The 21,729-nt window shown below is 47.7% G+C and overlaps 1 protein-coding gene across 3 annotated transcripts in view; it reads left to right on the plus strand.

The window, feature by feature from the left end:
• The window catches only part of capt (adenylyl cyclase-associated protein 1), a 43,455-nt gene that overhangs the window by 13,660 nt on the left and 8,066 nt on the right, over positions 1 to 21,729 (plus strand). Inside the window, exons 1-8 of one of the 3 annotated variants that reach the window (XM_065450355.1) lie at positions 4,777 to 4,888; positions 13,219 to 13,475; positions 15,428 to 15,505; positions 15,604 to 15,657; positions 16,967 to 17,056; positions 17,164 to 17,249; positions 18,237 to 18,342; positions 19,753 to 19,927. In XM_065450355.1, coding sequence (XP_065306427.1) covers positions 13,233 to 13,475; positions 15,428 to 15,505; positions 15,604 to 15,657; positions 16,967 to 17,056; positions 17,164 to 17,249; positions 18,237 to 18,342; positions 19,753 to 19,927 — 832 coding nt within the window. In that variant the 5' untranslated portion in view covers positions 4,777 to 4,888; positions 13,219 to 13,232. Of the gene's footprint in view, positions 1 to 4,776; positions 4,889 to 9,774; positions 10,209 to 13,218; positions 13,476 to 15,427; positions 15,506 to 15,603; positions 15,658 to 16,966; positions 17,057 to 17,163; positions 17,250 to 18,236; positions 18,343 to 19,752; positions 19,928 to 21,729 lie in introns of those variants that run through there. The other 2 variants (XM_065450353.1, XM_065450354.1) reach the window with 2 other exon arrangements.

Genomic DNA, 21,729 nt, shown 5'->3' on the forward strand with positions numbered 1-21,729 from the left:
GACGGTTTTGTTTGCTTCTGTGATTGGCTGGCGGAGTAACACAACCCCGCGCGGTCCATGTACCTTGAGCCAATTGCTGTTTCTTAAAGTTGTATTCTACTATAGAAATCTTTATTTTACACTTTGTTCGCTGAAACACCCTGTATTGATGCGTTAGCATTACGGGTGTCAAAGTGCAAAAAAGTGTATGTGTGTGATATGTGGGAAGCCAGTCACGGGGTAGAGATAAAGAGGGGATATATATATATATATATATATATATATATATATATATATATATATATATATATATATATATATATATATATATATATATATATATATAACTGCAACTGACGATGACGTGCTCCGTACCAGCTGCACTTCGCTCCTCGAAGAGATACAATGTGGTGAACGGCGGTTTGGATCCGGGACCTCAAAGAGGTATGCCAGTAAATGTGAGAGGAAGCCTAACGCAGTTCTCTTGCATTATAGCTATATCACCACCGAATTACTTGTATCCTGTACACAAGATTCGTGAACCGTAGTTCACGTGTTTAGCGATTGGATAAGCACGAGCCCTGCGGGGCTCCGTTGTATATACCGTAATCGTTTCGAGTATTATGTGCGTATACTGCTACACCTGTTGTCAATTTGCACTTTATAGACGATTTTGCCGTTTAAATTTAGCGATCCTCTTATGCCCTTATATGGGGGCCAACGTGCGCGGTACATAAAATTATTGGCGACACTCCGCATTCATATACAGCAGGCAGCGTACGCACGATATAAAAATATAGCGTTACGAGACTACAAATTAGGGTACATGTAAAAATTAGAATGTCGTATAGGAGGTCGAGCGCGCTCGCTATATAGGCACTTCCCCCGAAGCTTGCAATCGAGGTGCAACACAGCTGCAGGGAAGCAACGGTCGTTTTATCACTTACGGACCCCGTCTTGCACTTCCCGTTCCGTTGAAGTTCTTCATGCTCTACAGTGCACGGTACATTTGTGGTGAGTAGGCGCAGTAGACTTTCGCGTTTTCACGCTTATACGACGAGCTACGATTGTGTCACCCGAGTGATTATTATTATTACTTTCTCTTTTGGCATGGAGAGGGGTGTGTGTCCCCGCGGGGCCATGTGTTCCTTAATTAGGTGTCTCTTATAGTAAACAAAAAATGTTCGTGTAGTTACACGTTTCTGTGGCTATCCCCATGCGGCCTGAAACGGCACCGATCCAGCTGGTGACGCTGGGTGGTCTGAGGCGCAACACCTCCGCAGTAACAAAGCCTGTGCCTTCTGGCTGTGACATCAACTACGTTCCCATTGATGCCGAAAAACAATGGATTGAAAAGAAAGAGTGGATAATTCCGCTGAACTTCACTTGAGGGCCGCGCGTCCAATCTATGGCCTGTCGGCCTTCCCGTGTGACGTCACGGCTCAAAGCGCCCACGCCTTGCGCTATCTATATGAGAGGTGCCGGCATCTGGTTGGTTCGCGTCTCGCCGTACCGGCGGTGCCACCGATTCTCTGTAGATACAGTGTCGCTGTTGCTTCCTAGCATTGCGCTGGCAAGTGGGCTGGCCACCGCTGTATGTAGTCGCGCATGTCTCTATTCATTGTAGCACGCGCGTCGCTTATCGAGTGACTCCACTGTGCCCCAAGCAGCCAAGCGGAGCTAAGACCCGACGCGTTCCGCATCGGCCGCCATTGTGACACGCGTCTTGCTCCCAGTGGCGAGAAAGTGCCAGTGTATACTGGATGTCTTGCCGATTATGGGCAGCCCGAGAACGAGGCAGTTTCTCTATATAACCAACGACGCCTCCCGTATATATGGAATGCGCAAACGCTAGTCGGAGTTATATAGTGCCGCTTCGTTCGGTTTTCCTGTCGTGACGGACGCCGGACGTGATCGGAATCGGCCAGTGGCCCTGCACTCGTGGAAGCAGTGACGTCGGCATGCGTTGATGCCGCTGAGAGAAGCGCTCGTAAAACCGTAACCGGTCTCATTCCGTGTATGACGCATGCCTTCTCTGTGCATTACATCTCGCTCGTATACCCGCTGTGGCGACTGAGATCTGCTTGGTGAGAACGAGATCGCTTATTCGATATCCGGACGCCTCCGCGTTTCTGTGAAGGTCAAAATGCAAAAAAACCCTCGTGTACCGACCTATCGGTGCACGTTTAAAGAACCTGAGTGAGTCAAAATTATTCCGGAGCCCTCCACTTACGGCTTGTATAACAGCCCGTGTTGCTTTGAGTCGTTAATGACGATCGATCAACATCAATCAGTCAGTCAGTCAATCAGTCAGTGTCTTGCGTACAGCGCATGCGTCGCTTATCAGTGACTTCACTCTGCGCCAAGCGGAGAAAGTAATCAATCTCGCTCTTAGTTGAGCGGTGCGGGGAAGATAGCGCTCTCGTTTGCGCGTTGCTCGCGAACATCGAGGATTTGCAGCACTTTAACCGCTCGATTCGAAGGAGCTGAGGCCCTCTTGAATCCCGTTGGGGCCCGCAGGCTTCGAAGACCTCCGTTCACGAGTGCTGGTCAGCGACCTCGGAGAGACCATTGCTGCGTCGAAGCGAAAAGTGCCACGATTAATTCAATTTACGTTGATTTAGTGAGAGAGCTTGCATGGATTTAGAGCAACACGCTTAATGCGTAGAAAACTGTATTCTCTTTACCACGCGCTTTTTTAAGTTCCAACATTTTGTGGCTCGCGATAACGAGATTATTGCACTTTGTAAGAAGTTAGAATCTTTTCTGTGTGGAACAAAGACTTGCGTTGGAAAAGTAGCCTCGGTTCCATTGTGCGGTAGGGTTTTTCTGCTTCACATAAGAATTTTAGCTAAAACTCGTCGCGGGCAAGCGACCGCATTGAGACGCTCGGCACGTTTTGATTTGGCCTTACCGAGGCGCAGTTACAGTAACGCGCGGACAACACAGGCTTCCGGGAGCGACTGTGACGTGGCGTCGCGTCGATGCCCTCTCCCCTGACGCGTGACCTGGCGCGCGCTATCGCGGCAGCAGGTGTTCCATTTCCACCGCTCTACTCAGTCAAGTTGCGCTCAATGATAATGCATCGCAGGCAGTGGGAACTTACACCTGCCCATTTGCTGCCACGGACGACAGACGCTGGATTTTTCGGTCAATGGGCCATTTGACGCTTGCGCATAAAAAAAAAAATTACATCTCGGACCCCTTTTGCGACTGTCCTTATCTCTGAACGCGCCCTGCTGATACATCTACTGCATTGGCGGTGTACTATGTTTAATTTCGGAGTGGTAAGTCTTCGAACTTGTAAAATCTGCAAGTCGCAAAAACTTTCTTCTCCACTTTTAGGGAATTACAATTTTATTGATGGAAATCTGCGCTGCGCCTCACAGAACAAAGATTGATTCCTTTCTAGATACATTTTCGCTAAAACAAAAAACAAAAAATAGTAGGGACTTTCTTAAGTTTGTCCTTATCTGAACACACCCTTCCGTAGACCCTCTCGTAAGGGAGTCAAGAGGGACTGCAAGATAAACTTAGTGGTTTGAGAAATGTGGTGTAGCATTAAGGCATTATACGAGGTGTTTCAGTGAAGACTGTTTCAAGTTATTTAATTATGGCAGAGTTGGAAATGAAATGCTTGTTTTAGCCAAGTTTACTGTAGTGGGAGACACCAAAAATTGTGCGATAATCGGCAATAAACTCATTATGCATCGAATTTTCACCATATAACGAAGTCGCTACAGTAACGAAGTCCTACCAGTGCTCAAGGTATGTCTGCTGAGCAGGAATTCTCGCCACCATGCAAATTCGCAGCGAGGTGCGTTTGCGCGTTCTGCTCTACGCACGGTTCGCTCTTCCCACAGAGCGGAGTACGCCGCCGTTCCACTTTTACTAATCTGACCTAAATGCATATGCACTTCGGGCAAAAAAAAAAGAAACACGTTTCGAATAAAGCGATAATTCGAATAAGGCAACTTCGCTATAGCGAGTTTGCGTTCTCACGATGTGGGGAGACGAGCGGAAGATATTGTGCGAAAATGACTGTCTCTTCGGAACACGCCTGCGCGTTTGTAACCAGACAACAAAGTTTGGCATTCAAAACAACAGCGAAATCAATGCGAATGCACCGCCTTTTCTTGCTACTTCCTTTGCTGCATTGAGAATTATTACGGAAGTCTCGCGTTAATCTGGACAGCCCAAAATTTGAGCGCATGCATGCAAGCCGTCTTTGCATCAGCGGCGGGGGCGCGCGGGCCAAAGCGCTGGCCCGTCGCGACGAATGAATCAGAGCCAGACTGGCCCCATATACACGCGAATTGTTGCGTAGTCTTGCAGTCTCGCTCGCTCGCTTCCGCTCGGCGTCATCGGCTCTGTGGTATGAGCGCGCCCACTCTTCGGCGCACGTTGGTGCTGCCCTTTCGACCTTGAACGCCGGATTCCGGCTAGACGAGTGGTCGCCTAGCTTGTGTGCGATGTGGAACACGGTGACGACAACGCGTTGGGATTACGAGGTCGTATACTTGGCGATTTTTTTTTTCTTTCTTTTTGACCGGCAGCTCCGGCCGACTGTATTGTCTCGCTACGGCAAGCCGCCGGGCTTCTCTCGAAGCTCATTGTTGCCGTACGAGTCGACCGCATGGGGAATGCGCCGCCGTTGCACGTGTTAAAGCCTGCGGCCGAGTATAGCGACGTTCGCACGCGCAAGACTTCCTGTCGAGGCATCGTGCGGGCAGGACGCTTACCGGCGGAAATAAACGCGCGCGCGCGCGCGCTCCGTCAGCGCTTCGTCACAACAGCGCGTCGACAAAGCAGACCGCTACGCCAGCTTTGGAGGTTTTGGAAACGGCGAGCCGTTCCGCAAGGGCTGCACATTCTTCGTGGAAGGCCCGTCGACGACGCGACGTGAAAGGTGCGACGACCCCCTTTCCTGTCATATTCACGCGAGGGAGGCGACAGGAGGGGGGGGGGGGGGCTTCCCTGAGCTACAGCCGTACGCCGGTACCGTATTGCCTGCCGTACTGTAGCAGACGTGTGGGTGGAGTCGACAGTGTTGTAGACGACGTGTTGCGAGATGTTTTGAAAACTCTCTCGCTGATATCTACCGCTATTATTCGCTGACGTAGTCTTCGTAATTGTTCCACTTTTTCGGCGACGTGATCTCACTTTTTCTATTTCCCCTCTAAGAGGAGTCGTGCTACCCGAGGCAGCTTTCGGCGTACACTGGTTGAACGAACCCAGCGTAAGGTCGTGCGGTGTGTCGCGACCTTATAAAGTAGGCTGCAGATCATGGAACGTGAGCGAGAACGCAGAAGCGAGCTTCTCGTTTGTCTGTTGCTCGGTCTTTCGCGCACAATCTTGTGTGAGGCTTCCAGGTAACACGTGATGTATGCCGCACAGTGCGAAGCTGAACGAACATTGGCGCTTTTGCACCTTCGCAGCACAAAGGTAGCAGAAAAGTTTGCGCATCAAATACTGACGAGCAAACGGTATTGTTTTGGAAGTCGCAACCACTTTGCTCTTGCCGATTTCGCCTTGTTCAGGAACTTGTCTGTATGAAAGTAGCTCGAAGCAATTACCCCCTCACCCCCCCCCCCCCTACCACGCCTTTTGTTCTTTCACCATCCAAATACTTCAAACGGTACATTCCGAGACGTATTAGCTCAATTTGTCCACGAACGGTATCTTTCATTTTTTCCGCAAGGCTTGACGCTACATTCGTAAAAGCGTAGATCAAGCCCAAATTCGCAAACTTTACGAAAACATCACCATCGCGACTCCGTTGTCATTCCGCACCAACGTGGCCGGTTTCGGAAGCCCCCACTGTGGCTGAGAAGAGCAGACGAGAGGGAGAGAGAGAGATAGGTGGGGAGACAAATGAAAAGCCACATCTGGCAGCAGTGTTTCCGCTCGGGACATCTTTCCAGTTCTCCTTTCTCCTCTGGCTTAACCGTGTCGAATGCGCAAGGACGAGGAAAGGCGGCTTCTCTTCACGCGGGGTCAGGTCGTCTGCTGGCCTTGCAGTAGTGCCGGACGGCGACTTGCGTACGTGCGAGACTCCGGGCAGATTGCGCTTTGTCTTGCGCCGCAAGAAGGCTTCCTGCCGTCTTGCGTGCCGTTCGGTTTTTGTCGCCGCTTCTGCAGGCTTCGTCTGCTCCGTGCCGGTGGGGCTCATGGAGGACGTCTGCTTCGCCGTCGGCGGTACCCCCGCGGAGAGGATTTAATTAAATCAAATTACGCTTGGATAAAGTGTCTTTCACCTCAAGTTACGTGGCCCTGCGGGCCGGGGAAGGCGGGATACGCTACGACCGTTCGGTATATAGGAAGTCGGAATGGGGCTTCGATGTCGTAGGGCAAAGGTCGACGCTGACGACGTGCTGCCACCCTGCGCGAACAAAAGGTTCCGAGGGCTATGGCGTACCAGGGCCTTGTGGGGGTTGTCGATTCTCGGAGATCACCGCTCGAAGTAACGTCAGCCCGAGTATCATCGCCTTCTTGATCGTTCTTTTGTATCAATATATCGTTTAAACCCTCACCCACATACAGTCCCAGTCCTGTTGCCCACGTGTGAAACATTTCTCGTAGATATGGAGTGGAGGAAGGCAGTCTGTTAGCATACAGTGCGCGTGTCGTGAATGCGTGAGAGGAGAGTCCATACCTGACATATATACTTCTCTAACCCTGAAAGGAAAAATGTGGAGGACGCTTAAGCTTCGCCTTTAAAAGTGGAAAGCGATATCATTCAAAAACCCCCCGACTGCTTTTCATGCTACCCAGCAATTGTAGCTTACGTAACCGTAACATTTACTGGGAAACGCTGGCGGCGAACGCTATGCACGAATGCGAGCTTTCTGGTAGAAACGCGGCCTCTTGCGTGGGTCGATCTCCTGCTATTGTTCATGTTATGTTTATGTAGAAGAGCTAACATAAAATACATGCACTGACGTTTTTTTTTTTTACATTTGCTTGTGGGCTACCGTTCTCAAAATTCCGATGAATAACTTTGTAAAAAACGAAAGGCAAAGTTATGAGCAACTTTGGTGGTAGAAGAGTGGTTGTGTATGCGTGGTACGGAATTTGGTTCGAAATTTCTTTTGCCGAAGCGACGTCCGACGACGCTGGACGCAGACGCCTAACGCTTTCGGGTTAATATAATGTTTACGTTATTGCATCACAAAAGACCCAGCAGAGCTTCCGGGTTCAAAATCAAGGCACGATATCGCGTCAAGGCATTGATTTCACATCAAAGCGTCAACATCGACATTTGTATCAATCTGTGTCCAATTCATCTCCGCTTGACGCGTGAACGCTTCGCTGGGCAGCGGACGAAGCCTTCCGGACATTGAGGTTCGAGTCATCATCATCATCATCATCAGCCCGGTTACGCCCACTGCAGGGCAAAGGCCTCTCCCATATTTCTCCAACAACCCCGGTCATGTACTAATTGTGGCCATGCCGTCCCTGCAACGGTGGCGTAGAGGGCAGCGGTGGCGTAGAGGTAGAACACCCGCCTCGCGTGCAAGAGGTCCGTGGTTCGAATCCCGGTGCCGGCAATTTTCCACCGGATTAAAAAAAAAAATCCGCGTGTCGATAAAATTGCATAAACAGGCCTGGAGTGTGGCCTGATCCCGGTGACCAGAACCGGTAACGCACTCCCTCACCAGAGCAGGATTGGCCACCCTGGTGCAGTACTTGGCCACAACCTCCTGTATGAACAACACAATGAGGTTCGAGTGCACGTACACAAGTTTTTGCTTGCGATTCCCTGCGAGCCTGTTGCGCAGCTTAATGTGCACATTTCCAAACTCGAACCAGTTTCTTTCACATGCCGCAGACGAAGGGGGAATCTGGAGTACGCGACAGGCGAGGGGGCTCAAGGTTTGGTTGAAGCAGTCCTTGCCACCGCGTGGATGGATCCAGGTGCTTCGCAGGCTCCCAAACTCCTTTTGACTAAACGTTTAGATACCTCGAAAGGAGTCGCATCGCAGCGGAATAATTCTGCGGAGAAGCTCTGTTTTTATGCGAAGCATATTACGAGGGCTCAACCCAGCTCCTCAGGCGCGGCGGTGACCATGAAATCACGTGACACCGTGACGTCACGACAGAGGAGAACGAGGGCTCAACCCAGCTCCTCAGGCGCGGCGGTGACCATGAAATCACGTGACACCGTGACGTCACGACAGAGGAGAAGTGGCTTTGGCTCAACTCTTGCAAGACGGGCTGGGTGGGAATCGAACCAGGGTCTCCGGAGTGTGGGACGGAGACGCTACCACTGAGCCACGAGTACAACGCTTCAAAGCGGTACAAAAGCGCCTCTAGTGAATGCGGTGTTGCCTTAGAAACGCGCTGTTTCTAAGGCGTGCGTCTCTTGCTCAGGCGCACATTTCGTTGCCGCGCCGAACGCTGCTTTGCTCGACGCTCACCGCGTCCAATGCGGGGCGCGTAGTCGCTGCCCTGTAGCCCATTGTCTTACACCCCTTGGCGGGTCGACGGGAACGCTGTCGCGTTCCACTCTTGAAGGCGAAGAAGTAATGCATGAGTTGTTTCTTCGTCTAGCCGAACCAAATATAGCCAAGCAACAGCAGTTCACCAGGCTAAACAGTGGTTCAACAACTAAAATAAAGGCTAGTATGCTTCGCATCCTGGGCTTAACCTTACCTAAGCCACAGCCATTTTTTCCTTTTTCAATTTTATCCTGGTTGAAAAAAAGAAACGAAAGAAACCCTTTCCTTTCGGAAAATTAGTTTCTTTTTTCGTTTTGTTTTCATGCGCTTTCATCTCTACTCTCGAGCACGGTGGAGGATCTCTCGATTGAACGTTTGCGCGTTTCGGTGCTTCTCATTTGCACCGCGTGGGAGCACTCCTGTTGCTCTCGGTAGCAGACGGTCTTTACGGCATTCACTCGCGTCCAAGGCCAATCGCCGCATTTAGCGGTGGCCTACACGACTGACGCTTGCGTGAGTAATTTCCGGTAACCAGCACAATGTACACGATTCACTAAGCGTCGTTAACCAGGCAAGCTAACGCAGACAAACACACGTTCTCAATCACAAAGAGCGCAACAATATTTTCATTTGAAACAAGCGTGTTTTGTTTACCGTTCAGTGTGAAGTTGTTGTGAATTCTTTTTACTAGTATTTGCATTGAAGAAAGAATTAAAACAAGCTCAACATTCTTTGTCATCTATATGATGCATGCACAAGTAGCAATAACGGCCAGGCAAGGCAATTAGCGCGCGAAAATGGGCTATTACGTCATTTTACGTAAGTGTTCTGTTCTTGGCGGTCTGTTGCGGTGCACCACGCTTGCAAACATTCGTCATTCGTGGGTGGGAGGCTCGCTTGACGCCCCAGAATAGCGCTCACAGCTGGAGGCATGAGAGGGGGCGGCCGCCGGGGGCAAAGCGCACCAGCTCAGTCTACGAGGTCGCCCGTGTATTCGTTAAAGCGCGCGCCAAACCGTCCCGGTTTTAGCAGACGTGCCCGATTATTGGGAAGCCGCGAGCAAAACGAAGCCCCAGTAAGAAAACCGGGTTTTCGATCTTGCAAAAAAGTTGAAGAAGCTTCGTCGGGGTGAGCAACTCTACGTTGCCGTTGAAAGAGCAAAAGAACTCGCGCGGCGACACGCGTCCTCCTCTCCCGCGTTTTGTTTTTTGATATACCGGTTTCGTCGTCTTTTGCGCGCGTGCATCAGCAGCCGCAGCAAAGAGCAACGGGCGGCGCTGGGAGCGTCGCGGCGGCGGAAGCTCTGCTTGTGTGTATTTTGGGAAGGATGTGTCCCCCCCCCCCCTCCCCCCTCATGCCAAGCATCGTGCGCGCGCGCTCCCCGAGGTAGCGGATCGCTGGCTGCTTGGGGGACCCGACGTTTGGCTCGCAGCGGCAGCACCAGCGAAGCATCTCTTCGCCGCCGTGGTTTTGTGAGCGTTCCTCCCGGCGTCCACGACCCTGCTGCGAAGCGAACGTCCCCGCTTTACGGCGAAGGGATCGCTCGCGCCCTTGACCAGTGGAAACAGGTCTGCCTGCCCGCTGGTCGTTTCGCTGCGAGCGCTGCTGCCGCTGCTGCCTCGTTCCGAACGTTCCGCTCGCCGTGCTGCCGCCCGGTGTTGGTCGTACCTCCACAGAGCGTCCCGCCCTGCCGCCGCCGCCAGACTTTGTTTGGATAGATGTCTGAAGACCGTCTCAACGCTGTGCTCACTCGGCTCGCGGGACTTCGAGTGGCTCGCGATCACCTCGGTAAGCGTTTTCGAACGTCGGCAACGCTCTCGGCGGCGCTTCGCGATCGTTTAGACGAACCGTACCTTTTTTTTTTTTTCGTATTTCACGCTGACAGGCGCGCCGAAATGTCGTCTGCTCCCTCCGGGCCGGCTTTCCCGCCTGCAGTCGTTAGGCCGGTCTCTCTGACGGACGGCACGTTTGATTGCGAAGCCGGTTGAGTCACAGCATATCTTTCTTAGGAGTGGGTGGCGACGCCACCTTTCCTTTTTTTTTTTCCTTCTCGTCGCCGCGCCAATTTCCAACAATTTTCGGATCCTACTCTGCAACGCTTATCGATGCGGCTGGGTGATCACTCGGGCGTTGCGGCTGCCTCCGCCTTCCGGGAGCATAAACTAGTTTAAATAATGCGCATCGTTAGAAGTGTTTCTTTCTCTTCTTGCCATCTTCGCTGTCTGTTGCGTGTCGTGTCTATTTCGGACTGGCACTCGCTCCCACCCTTTGCACCTGAACTTGGATGCTACTGCGCTGGGCGCTGTCTGGAAGAGACAGACCCCACCCCCGCGTTTTGACTTTCCTTTTTTTCACCCCCAACTGCGCGTTGTTTGGGGCTGAGCAGGCCATCGAGATTTTACTACTGGGTGCGAGTTTATTTTATTGTTTTGCTCTGTCCCTTGGAACGGAGCCTGTGCGCATTGTGGAGGGCCAAGTCGAGCAGCAGGTGGCGATGACAGGCCTTGGGTTTTGCTTTTACTCGAAGCTCGCCCTTCTTTCGGCACGGACATCGACGTTGTGGGGGCGGATACAGCTGTTTGTGTACGGGCACAAAGCGCGTTTTACCTTGCAGCTGTGTTGCACTCACTGCGTTTCAACTTTTTCATGCTGGCATATCTGATCAAGCTTTTTAATTAGCCGGACATCTCACTGCTTCGTTCTTGTAATAATTTGCCAGTTTTCGCAGATTGCAATAGCTGTCAGAGCTATGTAGTGCGTTTGGGTTCTCGTAACCGGCAACCCCAGACTATGTACATTCGGCTCGAAATATATTTTGTGATACTCGATAAAAAACTGTAGTGCGTTAGTTGCCTTAGCAACAGCTGTCCTCATCTGTCACCACATGAAACTGCTTACAAGTTTGGTCCAAAATACTTGTATAGATTGCGTCTCTTTCTCTCCTTTTTTTTTTCCTACGAGCATACCTTGGAGCAGGAAATGAGTGTTGTTGGGTGTGGCACCCAGATCATTTAGTTTTGGCTTCTTGATCAGGGCAGGGGTTCCCGGCTTCTCAAAAATCGTTGAACTATCAGAAGGTTTGAAGCAACCCTGTGTCCAGGCTTCCTAAATGTACGTGAAGAAAATGCAGAAGAATGACCTTTTAAGAATTCACACTCTGTCATTAGATTGATCAGGCGGAGTTCACTACATGAAAATTAAAAGGAATGCAGTTGGGAATAAGCAGAACATTTTGCGCAGAAGCACTGTCATAAACAAGAATGTGCTCAGTACCCTAAATATTCTTGTATGGTCGAAGTTCTTGAACACTATTTGGAAAAACGTGGACAACGCTGGTCACCATGGCTAGAGCTTCATTTCTTTAACCAATAACGCTGATAGCTTTCATGCTTTTCATCCCTCTTCCACGGAGAAGTATGCGTCCAAATGAAATTGGGCTGCCACGGGCCACCTACAAGTTTACCTAGTGAACAGGCCCACAAAGTTTGGAATGCATGTAAAACTAATATTTAATTAGGAACAAGAAAGTGCTAAGGGTACCAAGCCAGAAAAAAAAGAAAAATCACTTTTGTCTAAAGCTGCAGTATCACAATCTTTTGTGCAGCAAGAATTGCAGTGTTCGGGGCAATATCAGTTCCAGCGAGTACTCAGGTGGATGCTGCCAGTCTGCGCATTGCTTGCACCAGATTGTCGCACATGCACTAGCATCATGCTAGGGGCATTGTCGAAGCCCTTGGCAGTTTCGCTCATTCACATCTCCAACTCTTAACAGCACATTCTGCTGTTACACAATCTCACTTTGCACCTTGAGAATTTCACTAATTTTGTCTTGCTTCTTTGTTGCCTAGAAATATTTTTTCGATATGATCAGGTGAAAATGCCATCAGTTATTTTTTGCAAACAGATTGTTTGTTATAACCATTGTTATGCTTGACAAGGCACAGCTTCCAGTCTCGTCATATTGTTTACTTAAGGGTTACTTTGGCGTCAAGGTTTGTTAATCCATTGGCATCGGCCAAGATGTCTGTGGCTATGGATTGAATTCTGTTGTCATCAGTGTTTTGTTAGTTCTTTTTAAACGTTCGTCATTTGACAAACTGCTTGTGTTGCAACTCCCTAACAGCTTCAATCACTGTCAGCCCTTTATAATTTGTGGTATTGCTGTTGACACCGCTACAAGTGGCTGGAGAATCCTACATGTGATTAAGTAAAAAACAGGGCCCAAAAATACTTATTATGATGACTATCCACAGGACAGTGCCAAGTTTGGGGTGTGTGAATGGTCAGTACTATACCTGAGGTGGAGGTAAGGCAGGAAAAGGCAGGGAAGGTGGCATTAATTCTGGTGAACATAGAATGTAGGTAAAGATACAGAAAAATGCAGATGTTTAATAGAGTGAGCCAGACAGACAATTCTCAATATATTTACCTTCCAGAGTCTTCATTGAACTCTGTTGAGAAATTTTGCTTCAGTACTTGAAACTTACTCTTATCTGCCAAAGCCATTCATTGCCTTGAACCTTTGAGCAATGGGTAGCTATTTCCTGCAGTTGTGTTGTATACCCTGAAGGGGATAATTATAATTAACAAAAACCCAAATTCTTGTCAATTAGTTATCTGCACATTGATTTGTTGTGCGAGTTGTGTTTGTTTGTAAAAGTTTTGATGGCGATTTGGCTCTGCTGGTGTGTCCTCCGCTACATTATCCTTGTGCACGTCGATTATTCTCTTGCTATGAAGGGCAACCAACCTGTCCAACTTTAATGTGCAACCGAGGCACACCTTTTGACCCCTGCAGGCAGTGTGACGACCATGTCAGTCCCGGAGTTGGCTGCGCTGGTGGACCGCCTGGAGCAGGTGGCCTTCCGGCTGGAGCGCTGTGAGGGTCAGGCCTTTGGAGGAGGCGGGGGCTCTCCCGCGGCGCGCCTTCTGCAGCGTGGCACCTCAGTGGAGCTGGTGTCGGCCTCGGTGCAGGGCTTTGAGGGGCTACTCAAAGGGCCTGTGCAGGCCTACATGGCCCTCAGCCGCACCATTGGGGGAGATGTTCAGACTCACGTGGGTACCCATGGCTGCATCCACACCCGCTCAGCTGCTTGCCAATGATATTGGTAGAAATTATATGTGTGTGTGTGTGTGTGCTTGTGTATGTGTGCCTGCGCATGCATGTGCATTTGTGTGTGTAGCGTTGCCACAGCAATGTTGTTGAGGAAGTGCTAACCCATGGACACTTTCTCTGCAAGGTAGCAGGAATATCGTAAGAATTCTATTCACTCAGTTCCATTTCTTTCTTGTCGTCTGCCACTCGTGACCAGCCAATACTGCTGATAACATAGGGCAAGCTCTGCTGTAGACCGCTGACTGATGAAGCGAAAAAAAAAAAATGCTGGAATAGAATTCTTACATTATCCCAACGAAGGTGTTAGGGATAATGTAATGCGCATATTATTGCACATATCAGTCTTTTTTTCTGGATTATGAGGAGTAGTTACTAAGAAGGGTAAAAATAACCTCTTGTATGGGCAGTGTAACTGTCACTCAGGGTGGACCTCTGGAGTCCTCGGCCGCAGAAGACGCATCGGCACTTGGCTAGTCCAGGCCATATCTCTCACAGGAATTGCTGCCAAACGTGGTTAGCTTTTCTGGCCAGCTAGTGTTGGAGTAGACTCAAGATTGAAAGGGCAAAGCTCGGGATGAAATAATCTTTTTACACTGGTTCGTGATAAATAATTTGATGGAAGAAGTTCATGTATGTGTGCCTTTCAGTCCATCTGTCAGTCTGCAGGATAGCTGGCTACAGTGGATCACAAGTTTGCTCAAACGTTCATTTTATTGTGCTTAGGTTTGGTGATCTGATGAGTACCAGTGTATTCAGCATGACATGGCCACTGAATTTGCACTCTTGCACTTTGGTTTGTGCATTCTTTTGTAACTGGAAGAATCTTGTGCATGCTACACACGCTTATGGTTAGGAGTGCTAGGATACGATACTAGAGCACAATGGGGTGTGCAGTGCTAGGAAGAGTGAAGTTAAGTGTGAATGAAGAGTAGTGGTTGTAAGCGCAGGACAAGCCCTTGTGGTATTAAATAACTCGCAATAGAGGCTTAATTACTTGTAATTCATTCCATTTCACAATCTATTGCTTTTGTTGAGCAAGGAATAGATGGTAATTTAGCCACTGTCTTCACTAACAAAAGGCTAGTTTTATTGTACTAGTTTTAGTTTAGTGAAGTACTAGTTTTTGTTTGTAGACAGCAATGCTACTCCTGCCATCAAAGCCTGGGTTCAGAAATTGCTGCTGGTGAGAATATTTCTTTCATGGCAGAGCAGATCTTGGTTAAGGAGCGAAGAAGCTTTACGTGTGTTTGTATCTACGGCTGTCAGCTCGAATGGGCTGCCACTAAAAAAAACTTTTTTAAAAGCTGCACAGGGAACAGTTAGAACTCCGTGAACAGCATTCTGATTTGTCATCATTATGAAATGCAGATTACTGAAAGTGGGGCTGGTAAATATTTTTGGAGAGTCTCCAGCATTGCAGCTGGTGTTTTAATGTGTCCTTAGAGTACTTCATGCATTTCTTGTCTCGTGTACTTTCTGAGGGTGTAATTGAGAAATGAAACAAGCTAGTTTTGAGCAAGGCAAGTGGGATTGTAATTGGTTGCATTTTTTCTGTAATGTAAGCCATAGTAAGTTATCAGCAATAGTATATCTATTGTATCATTGACAACATTGCAGTACTAGCTGCTTGGAAGCTGTCAAACAACATTTTAGAACAGGTTTGACTATTTCAATGTCTATATTGCATTTTTTATTGCAATTTCATAAATGGGTGAAGTGCAGGCTATGCACATTTGTCTTGTACTTGCGAGTCTGTTGCCTTCAGTGCAGCCAAAAGTGAGGCATTTCTAATGAGTACCAGGAAAGCTGCAGGTACATCGACATATGACAGTATTTGCTATAGATCTATGTACATCTGATGTATGTTAATTTTACCCCACCTAATCAACAGGCAAGCATGGTGGAGAAAGTTCTCCTGACGCAGCGACAGTTCCTTGGTGTCGCGGCCAAGTCGCGACAGCCCGACAAGGTAAAAGAAATCTTTAGCTGTTGCGCAGTTCATGCGCATTCCGCATCTTAAGGTTCTGCTACAATTCATTCTCTTGCTTTGTTTTTTCCGGCACCCAGCATGGCCTTATGACACTTCTGCAGCCAACATCCGAGCAGATCCAGGCTATTCAGGTACCCTCTCTTTTGTGATCGCCAAACCTAAGAGAACTAAAACATCACAGAACAGCTTAGAAGAACTTGTAGGCTGGCTGGTTGGTAATCCATCTTAGTAACTTGCTTCAGAGTGTAGGACAACACACTCATATACAGGGACGCACTCACACACAAACACCCCAAGAAAGGATGCCCCCTCTCTTTTTCACATAAGTGTGTGTGTGAAAAAGTGATTGTCCTTTGTTTGTGTGTGTGCATGTATGTTAAAGTGTTCTCTAGCGTCCTGAAGCAAGTTATCTACTTCACGGGCTCTTCTGAGCCAGCTAAGACTGAAGGAAATGTGCTGGTGGTTTGTGATACCGTCAAAGTGTGCTGCAAGGCTACGAAAGCTGGCTAGGACACTTTATAGTTTCATAAATCTTACAGAACACAAATTCTTTTCCTTTGTCTCCGGAAAGCAGTGAACGCTTGCCTTTCTTATCCTTGCAGCTTGAAATGTATGGCGTCTTTGGGGCCAATTATAGCTCCTGTTGCTTAGCATGCAAGCATGACAGCTCAAAAAAAAGAAAAGAAAGGTTTGGCCTTAACCCAAAGGGCAGAGTCAAAACTACTCTAGGGAAACAAAAAAAAGAAAAACAAAGAAACACTACTCAGGTGTCTTTGCTGTCAAGATAAGGAGAGGGCCATGTTTGTGACAGTGCATGACAGTGCAGATAAGATAACACAGGGTTGTCAAAGGCTGTTGTTGCACTGCATATAGCGTTACTTACTGTTTGCATACGGAACTGGAAATTTACTGGCTGGGGTGCTTCTGTGACCTTCTGCTGCTGAGCACAAGGTCACAGGTTTGACTCCCTACTATGGTGGCCACGTTACTCTGAAATGCAAAAATGCCGGTGTACTTGATTTAGGCGTATGCTAAAGAAACCCAGGTGGTCGAAAAAGCCCTGGAGCCCTTCGCTACGGTATCCATCGTAACCCACTCTGCCCTTTCGAAGATATTAAACCCCACAATTTAATTTTTTTTAACTGTAGATTTTTGAGCATGTGTGCCTTGGGGCTTCTCAGTTTCTCATTCTCACACACAGACGAAAATATGCGGAGTGTGTTGTTCATTGTCCTCTTGATACTGCCGCGGAAAAGTGAAGTACTATGGTAAGGCCACCTAAAGGCTGAAATTCTTTATGTAGGCGCCAAAAAGAGAGGGATGGTTTTGTTCCGCTTTCTTTATCACAGCGCGCTGCGTTGTGATAGTCAGTTGTGTGGCAGCACACTTCGCTGCTCTGGCCTCGCACTTGTTTATCTTTGCCTCGAATCTGTGTTACAGGATTTCAGGCAGAAGAACCGTACCAGCAAGCTCTTCAACCATTTGTCGGCGATCAGCGAATCCATTCCAGCCCTTGGATGGGTGACAGTCGTAAGTTGCTCTTGTCTTTGCAAGCCGCACAATGTGAGGATGTGTCAATTCTAAATGCATTTGGGAACAATGTGCAATCAGGTCCCCCTGTCTTTCATTGCTAACAGGCGCCTGCCCCGGCTCCGTTCATCAAGGAAATGAGCGATGCTTGCCAGTTCTACACCAACAGGGTTCTAGTGGACTATAAGGAAAAGTGAGTTTTTAATCTATTGCAGAATGTTCAGGACACTGTGCATAGAGGAATAGATGTGGAAGCTATTCATGTTGAGAACTCTAATGATTAAAACATGCAGTCTTTTTTTTCATTTGAATAAAATGCCTAGATTTATGAATATTTGTCTTTATTGACTTGCATGATATGATTACGTTTAGCACTTTGTTCTTCTCTCATTTCGCTAGACCATCTGCCAATGAACACTGCACTGCAAAGCACTTTTCTGTAGCTTTCCCCAGCAGCCATCATGGCTTTTGTTTTCAGACATAGCTTGTGATGAGTGTAGGTGGCATGGTCCTATCTCAGTGGCATTCTTCATTGATAGCTTTGCTATACTATGTGATGCTTTTGTCTGTTACATTCGGAAGGCAAATTTTGACCCAACATGACTCCAAGTTATCTTTTTAACTGATTTTCTTTGTCATACTTGCATGTGACAAATTGGGTCTGCTTACCTATGTAACAGAATGCTGTTTCTAGGTACATCTGAGAAATTTATTCTAGAATTACAGTTGTTGTTGCACAGCATTTGTATGAAATTTTGTCGCAACAAAACTGTTAAAGGTTCTTCATCCAAATTTCATTACGGGTGTGGGAGATATTGTCCTCCTGTGTTCATCATTATCATGTCCCCTTGTGAGTAGTACTATCCGGGGAGCTCCAACCGTGATTCAGTGCTGGGAGTGCATTAATAAGCCTTCAAGCTGTCATTGTCATACCATTATTGTTGTCATCATTGTCGTTGCTGTCAGCCCAGTTGTCACTGCTTAGTGTGGCTGTTTAGGCTTTCTTTCGAATTGGCCTCTACAATTCTTCCGGTAGCTGCTTTGAAGCTGAAAAAATTTTGTCTTGTTGTTGTCTGCCTTGTATGTTCAACATGCGACTTCACCTAGGTGCCACCTTGAAGTAATCCTTGATTGGCAATTGCATAAAGCCACTAGTGACGGGTTGCTTCCTCATTTGCAGGGACAAGACTCACGTGGATTGGGCTCGCTCGTGGCTCACTGTGCTGACGGAACTCCAGGCCTTTGTGAAGGAGCATCACCTGACTGGACTTGTGTGGAATCCCAAGGTAATGGTCGCCGAATCCCTTTGTCTCTCTCCTTAGCTGTGCAGTACAGTTAAAGGCCAACTGCAGCGAAATTGCACTTTGGCTAATTTGGTTATAAATGAGTAGCGAATGCCACTGAAGCAATCTTTGCAAAGCTGAAAGGCTGGTATTTGTCGAATTATTTTATTAGCAGCCTTTAAATAGAACTAATGCAAGTGATGTGTGTGCCTATGGTGGTTAGCGGATATGACTTAAATCCCAGTACGTTGCCTCCAAGATTTTTCATCGTTTGCGGGCAGCCTTGGGTGCCACTTAATTAATCTCGGAGGCCATACCAGGGACCTGTGCTGGTTCTCAACTTTCTAAGTCGTGCATCACTTTCTTCGGGTGGCAACAGTGACATTTTTTTTTTCAATTTCAGTACGAGTTTCTTTAAGAGTTTTTCATTATGCATCCAGTCATGTTTCAAATGTGAAATTTCGCATGGAGGCTGGTCTATATTTACAGTATCTGAAACTAAGCTTTTTACGTGATCCACACCCGCCGTGGTTGCTCAGTGGCTATGGTGTTGGGCTGCTGAGCACGAGGTCGCGGGATCGAATCCCGGCCACGGCGGCCGCATTTCGATGGGGGCGAAATGCGAAAACACCCGTGTGCTTAGATTTAGGTGCACGTTAAAGAACCCCAGGTGGTCAAAATTTCCGGAGTCCTCCACTACGGCGTGCCTCATAATCAGAAAGTGGTTGTGGCACGTAAAACCCCAAATATTACTATTATTACGTGATCCATAATTTTGTTGCAGTCCCCTTCAAAGGACATCGGGAAATAACTTGGCATAGTAAAGCTGTTTCTGCAGTGCTCCACATTATGTGTTTTAGGGTGGACAATATCTTCAGTGAACAAATCTCAGTATAATAAATGCAGAGGTTCAGGAAACACTAGTTGGCCCATCACTGACACTGGGTAGCGAGGCAGAGGCACTATCTTATTCCATATGGCACATATAACAAGAAAGAAAGGAGAATGATGGAAGCCGTAACCTGTCCTATGGCATAAACTTCGCTGTTGTTAGGTTGTACTTCTTGAAACTGAGCTTCTGCAGTAAGGTTCGAGCTCGAGTCCATGCTGTGTACTCTCTTGGCTGGAAACTAATCCCTTCACTGCATAATCAGATAACAGATGGCAAGAAACGTTTCCAGCAGAAAGCACCGAAAAAGACAGAAGGGATGACGACACAGTAGCGGTGTGTCGTCTGCTGGAAACTTCCTTTCTACGTGCATCCAATGAGCTCAGGCAAACACTATTCTTAAAATAACAGATGCATTACACAAACTTTCAAAGTGTCTAAATACAGTTTGTTGCTTGAAGGTGTAGGCAATGCGTACATTACAAACGAAAAAGTATGACTTTTCCCTGGAATGTGCACTGCAGGGTGGCGATGCCATGGCAATGGCCGGTACCGGTGGAGCACCAGCTCCTGGTGCAGGAGGTCCCCCGCCTCCGCCGCCACCTCCACCGGCTGATTTCATGAACAACCAGATCCCCGCTGAAGACCCCCGAGCTGCTCTCTTCAGGGACCTCAACAAGGGAGAAGACATTAGTAGAGGTCAGCTGGATGCTGTGCCTGCTGGAATTATTTGACAGCTGTGCCTGCGAATGTGTCACATTGAGGCAGCCATGGGAGCACATGAGAAAACTTTCACAGCTTTATTACCAGGCTGCTGCTGCTGCTGCTGCTGCTACTACTACTACTACAAAGGCAACACTTGTGTCTCAGGCTTTTTTTTTTGTGTCCCACGCCTTAAGTGTTCCGAGAAGTGAGAATGTAATACCGGCTGACCTGATCTTGCATTGTGCAGGTTGTCTGGCAGCTGGGGTTGCAAGTTTGGTTTCTAAGCAACACATTCCCCAGCATCGTTTGCATTCAGAGTGAACAACAACAACAACAAAAAATCACCTCAAAGTGGTCCTGTAGCATGTAAAAGAACACCAACAAGTACGCCACACCATTTACCCTTCATGCACAGCGATACCTTTTCCTTGCTTCTCACCAATTCTTTTGAAAGCATGCACAGTGCATGGCAATTGTAACAATACCACTTGTACAACACTAACTTGGTGATGGCTCCTTCAGCTGCGAATGACGATAGACTGTTGCTATTTAGTATAATTGAAGTGATGGTTTGTCTTCTTTGAGCACAAGTTGCAAGCTCCGCAGAAATGAATTCTAGGCCTCAGCATGTATGTTCCAACTATTTCTTCCCAGCCGCATAATTACAAAATGCAGTTTTCTATGGAGATTGCTCTGGCTGTGCTGCTTTGTTGTTTCACAAGAGGAACTCAAGTCTCAAGTTTGAAGCTTGCATAGAATTTATTGTGCAGCTTAGGGCATTCTGACACACAAGGAAGGAGCATCCATCAGCAACACTGATGGAGAGAAGCCCATTGAAGACCAACTGCAACAAAATTTCACTTTGGCTAAATTTGTTATAAATGTTATAAATGTTATAAAGCAGTATATATACCACCTGACCAGTCTATGCTATGCATCAGCGTGGCCTTCAAGTTGAAGTAGTAACTTAGCACGATAAAAACCACAGAGACAAGAAAAGTGGACAAAAACAAGCGCTGCAGCTAGAATTATGGAAAACCAACTAGCCCAACAATCAACTTTTCTGGCCTTCAAGATTTCTCGAATGTCAGAACCTCGCACTAAATTGTGCATCACTTCTCGCGGGTGTAGTGGCCGTGCTTTTTTTCAGTATCAAAAACGGCTATTCTTGTTAGCTTTTCGTCATGCTACCAGTCATATTTCAAACATCACATTTTGCATGGAGGCTCCCCAATATCTATGTTATCTTAAACTAGGCTTTTTACACGGTCCAAAATTTTGTTGCAGTTCCCCTTAAAGCTTCCTGTTCCGCATTGTAATGCCTTTCCTAAAACAGTGCTCGTGGCACTAACTATGCAAGATGCTAACATGGCACAGCAGTCTTTTCGTTGGGAGAGGAGGTCAGTTGTACTCTGCACTATGATTCCTTTTTTTCCCCTTGTGATCACTGCGCAGAAAAAGCATTAACGCTCAGTTGCATTTCCAGGTGTAGTGCTACGAGTGGAGGGGATGATGGGCTTTGCCTACTGCGTTGTGTATCGGAAGGGTAGATCTGTACAGATGTTCAAACACATAGTTAAAGTGATAGGATTTGACAGCATTACAGATAGACTGCATTGTACTTCACCTCACCTTCACATGTGATTTGCATCTCCTGCTTCTGTTCATGCTTGTGTGTCCACACCTTTTGTATATCGTTTGCCACCATACTACTATACGACACACTGCACACTTTTTTGTTCATCACAGTACGTTTAGACGTGGCTGTGCTCAACCATATGCAGTGAGACCTTGTT

The sequence above is a fragment of the Dermacentor albipictus genome, chromosome 3 (assembly GCF_038994185.2).
Source record: "Dermacentor albipictus isolate Rhodes 1998 colony chromosome 3, USDA_Dalb.pri_finalv2, whole genome shotgun sequence".
In the NCBI taxonomy this organism is placed as follows: Eukaryota; Metazoa; Arthropoda; class Arachnida; order Ixodida; family Ixodidae; genus Dermacentor; species Dermacentor albipictus.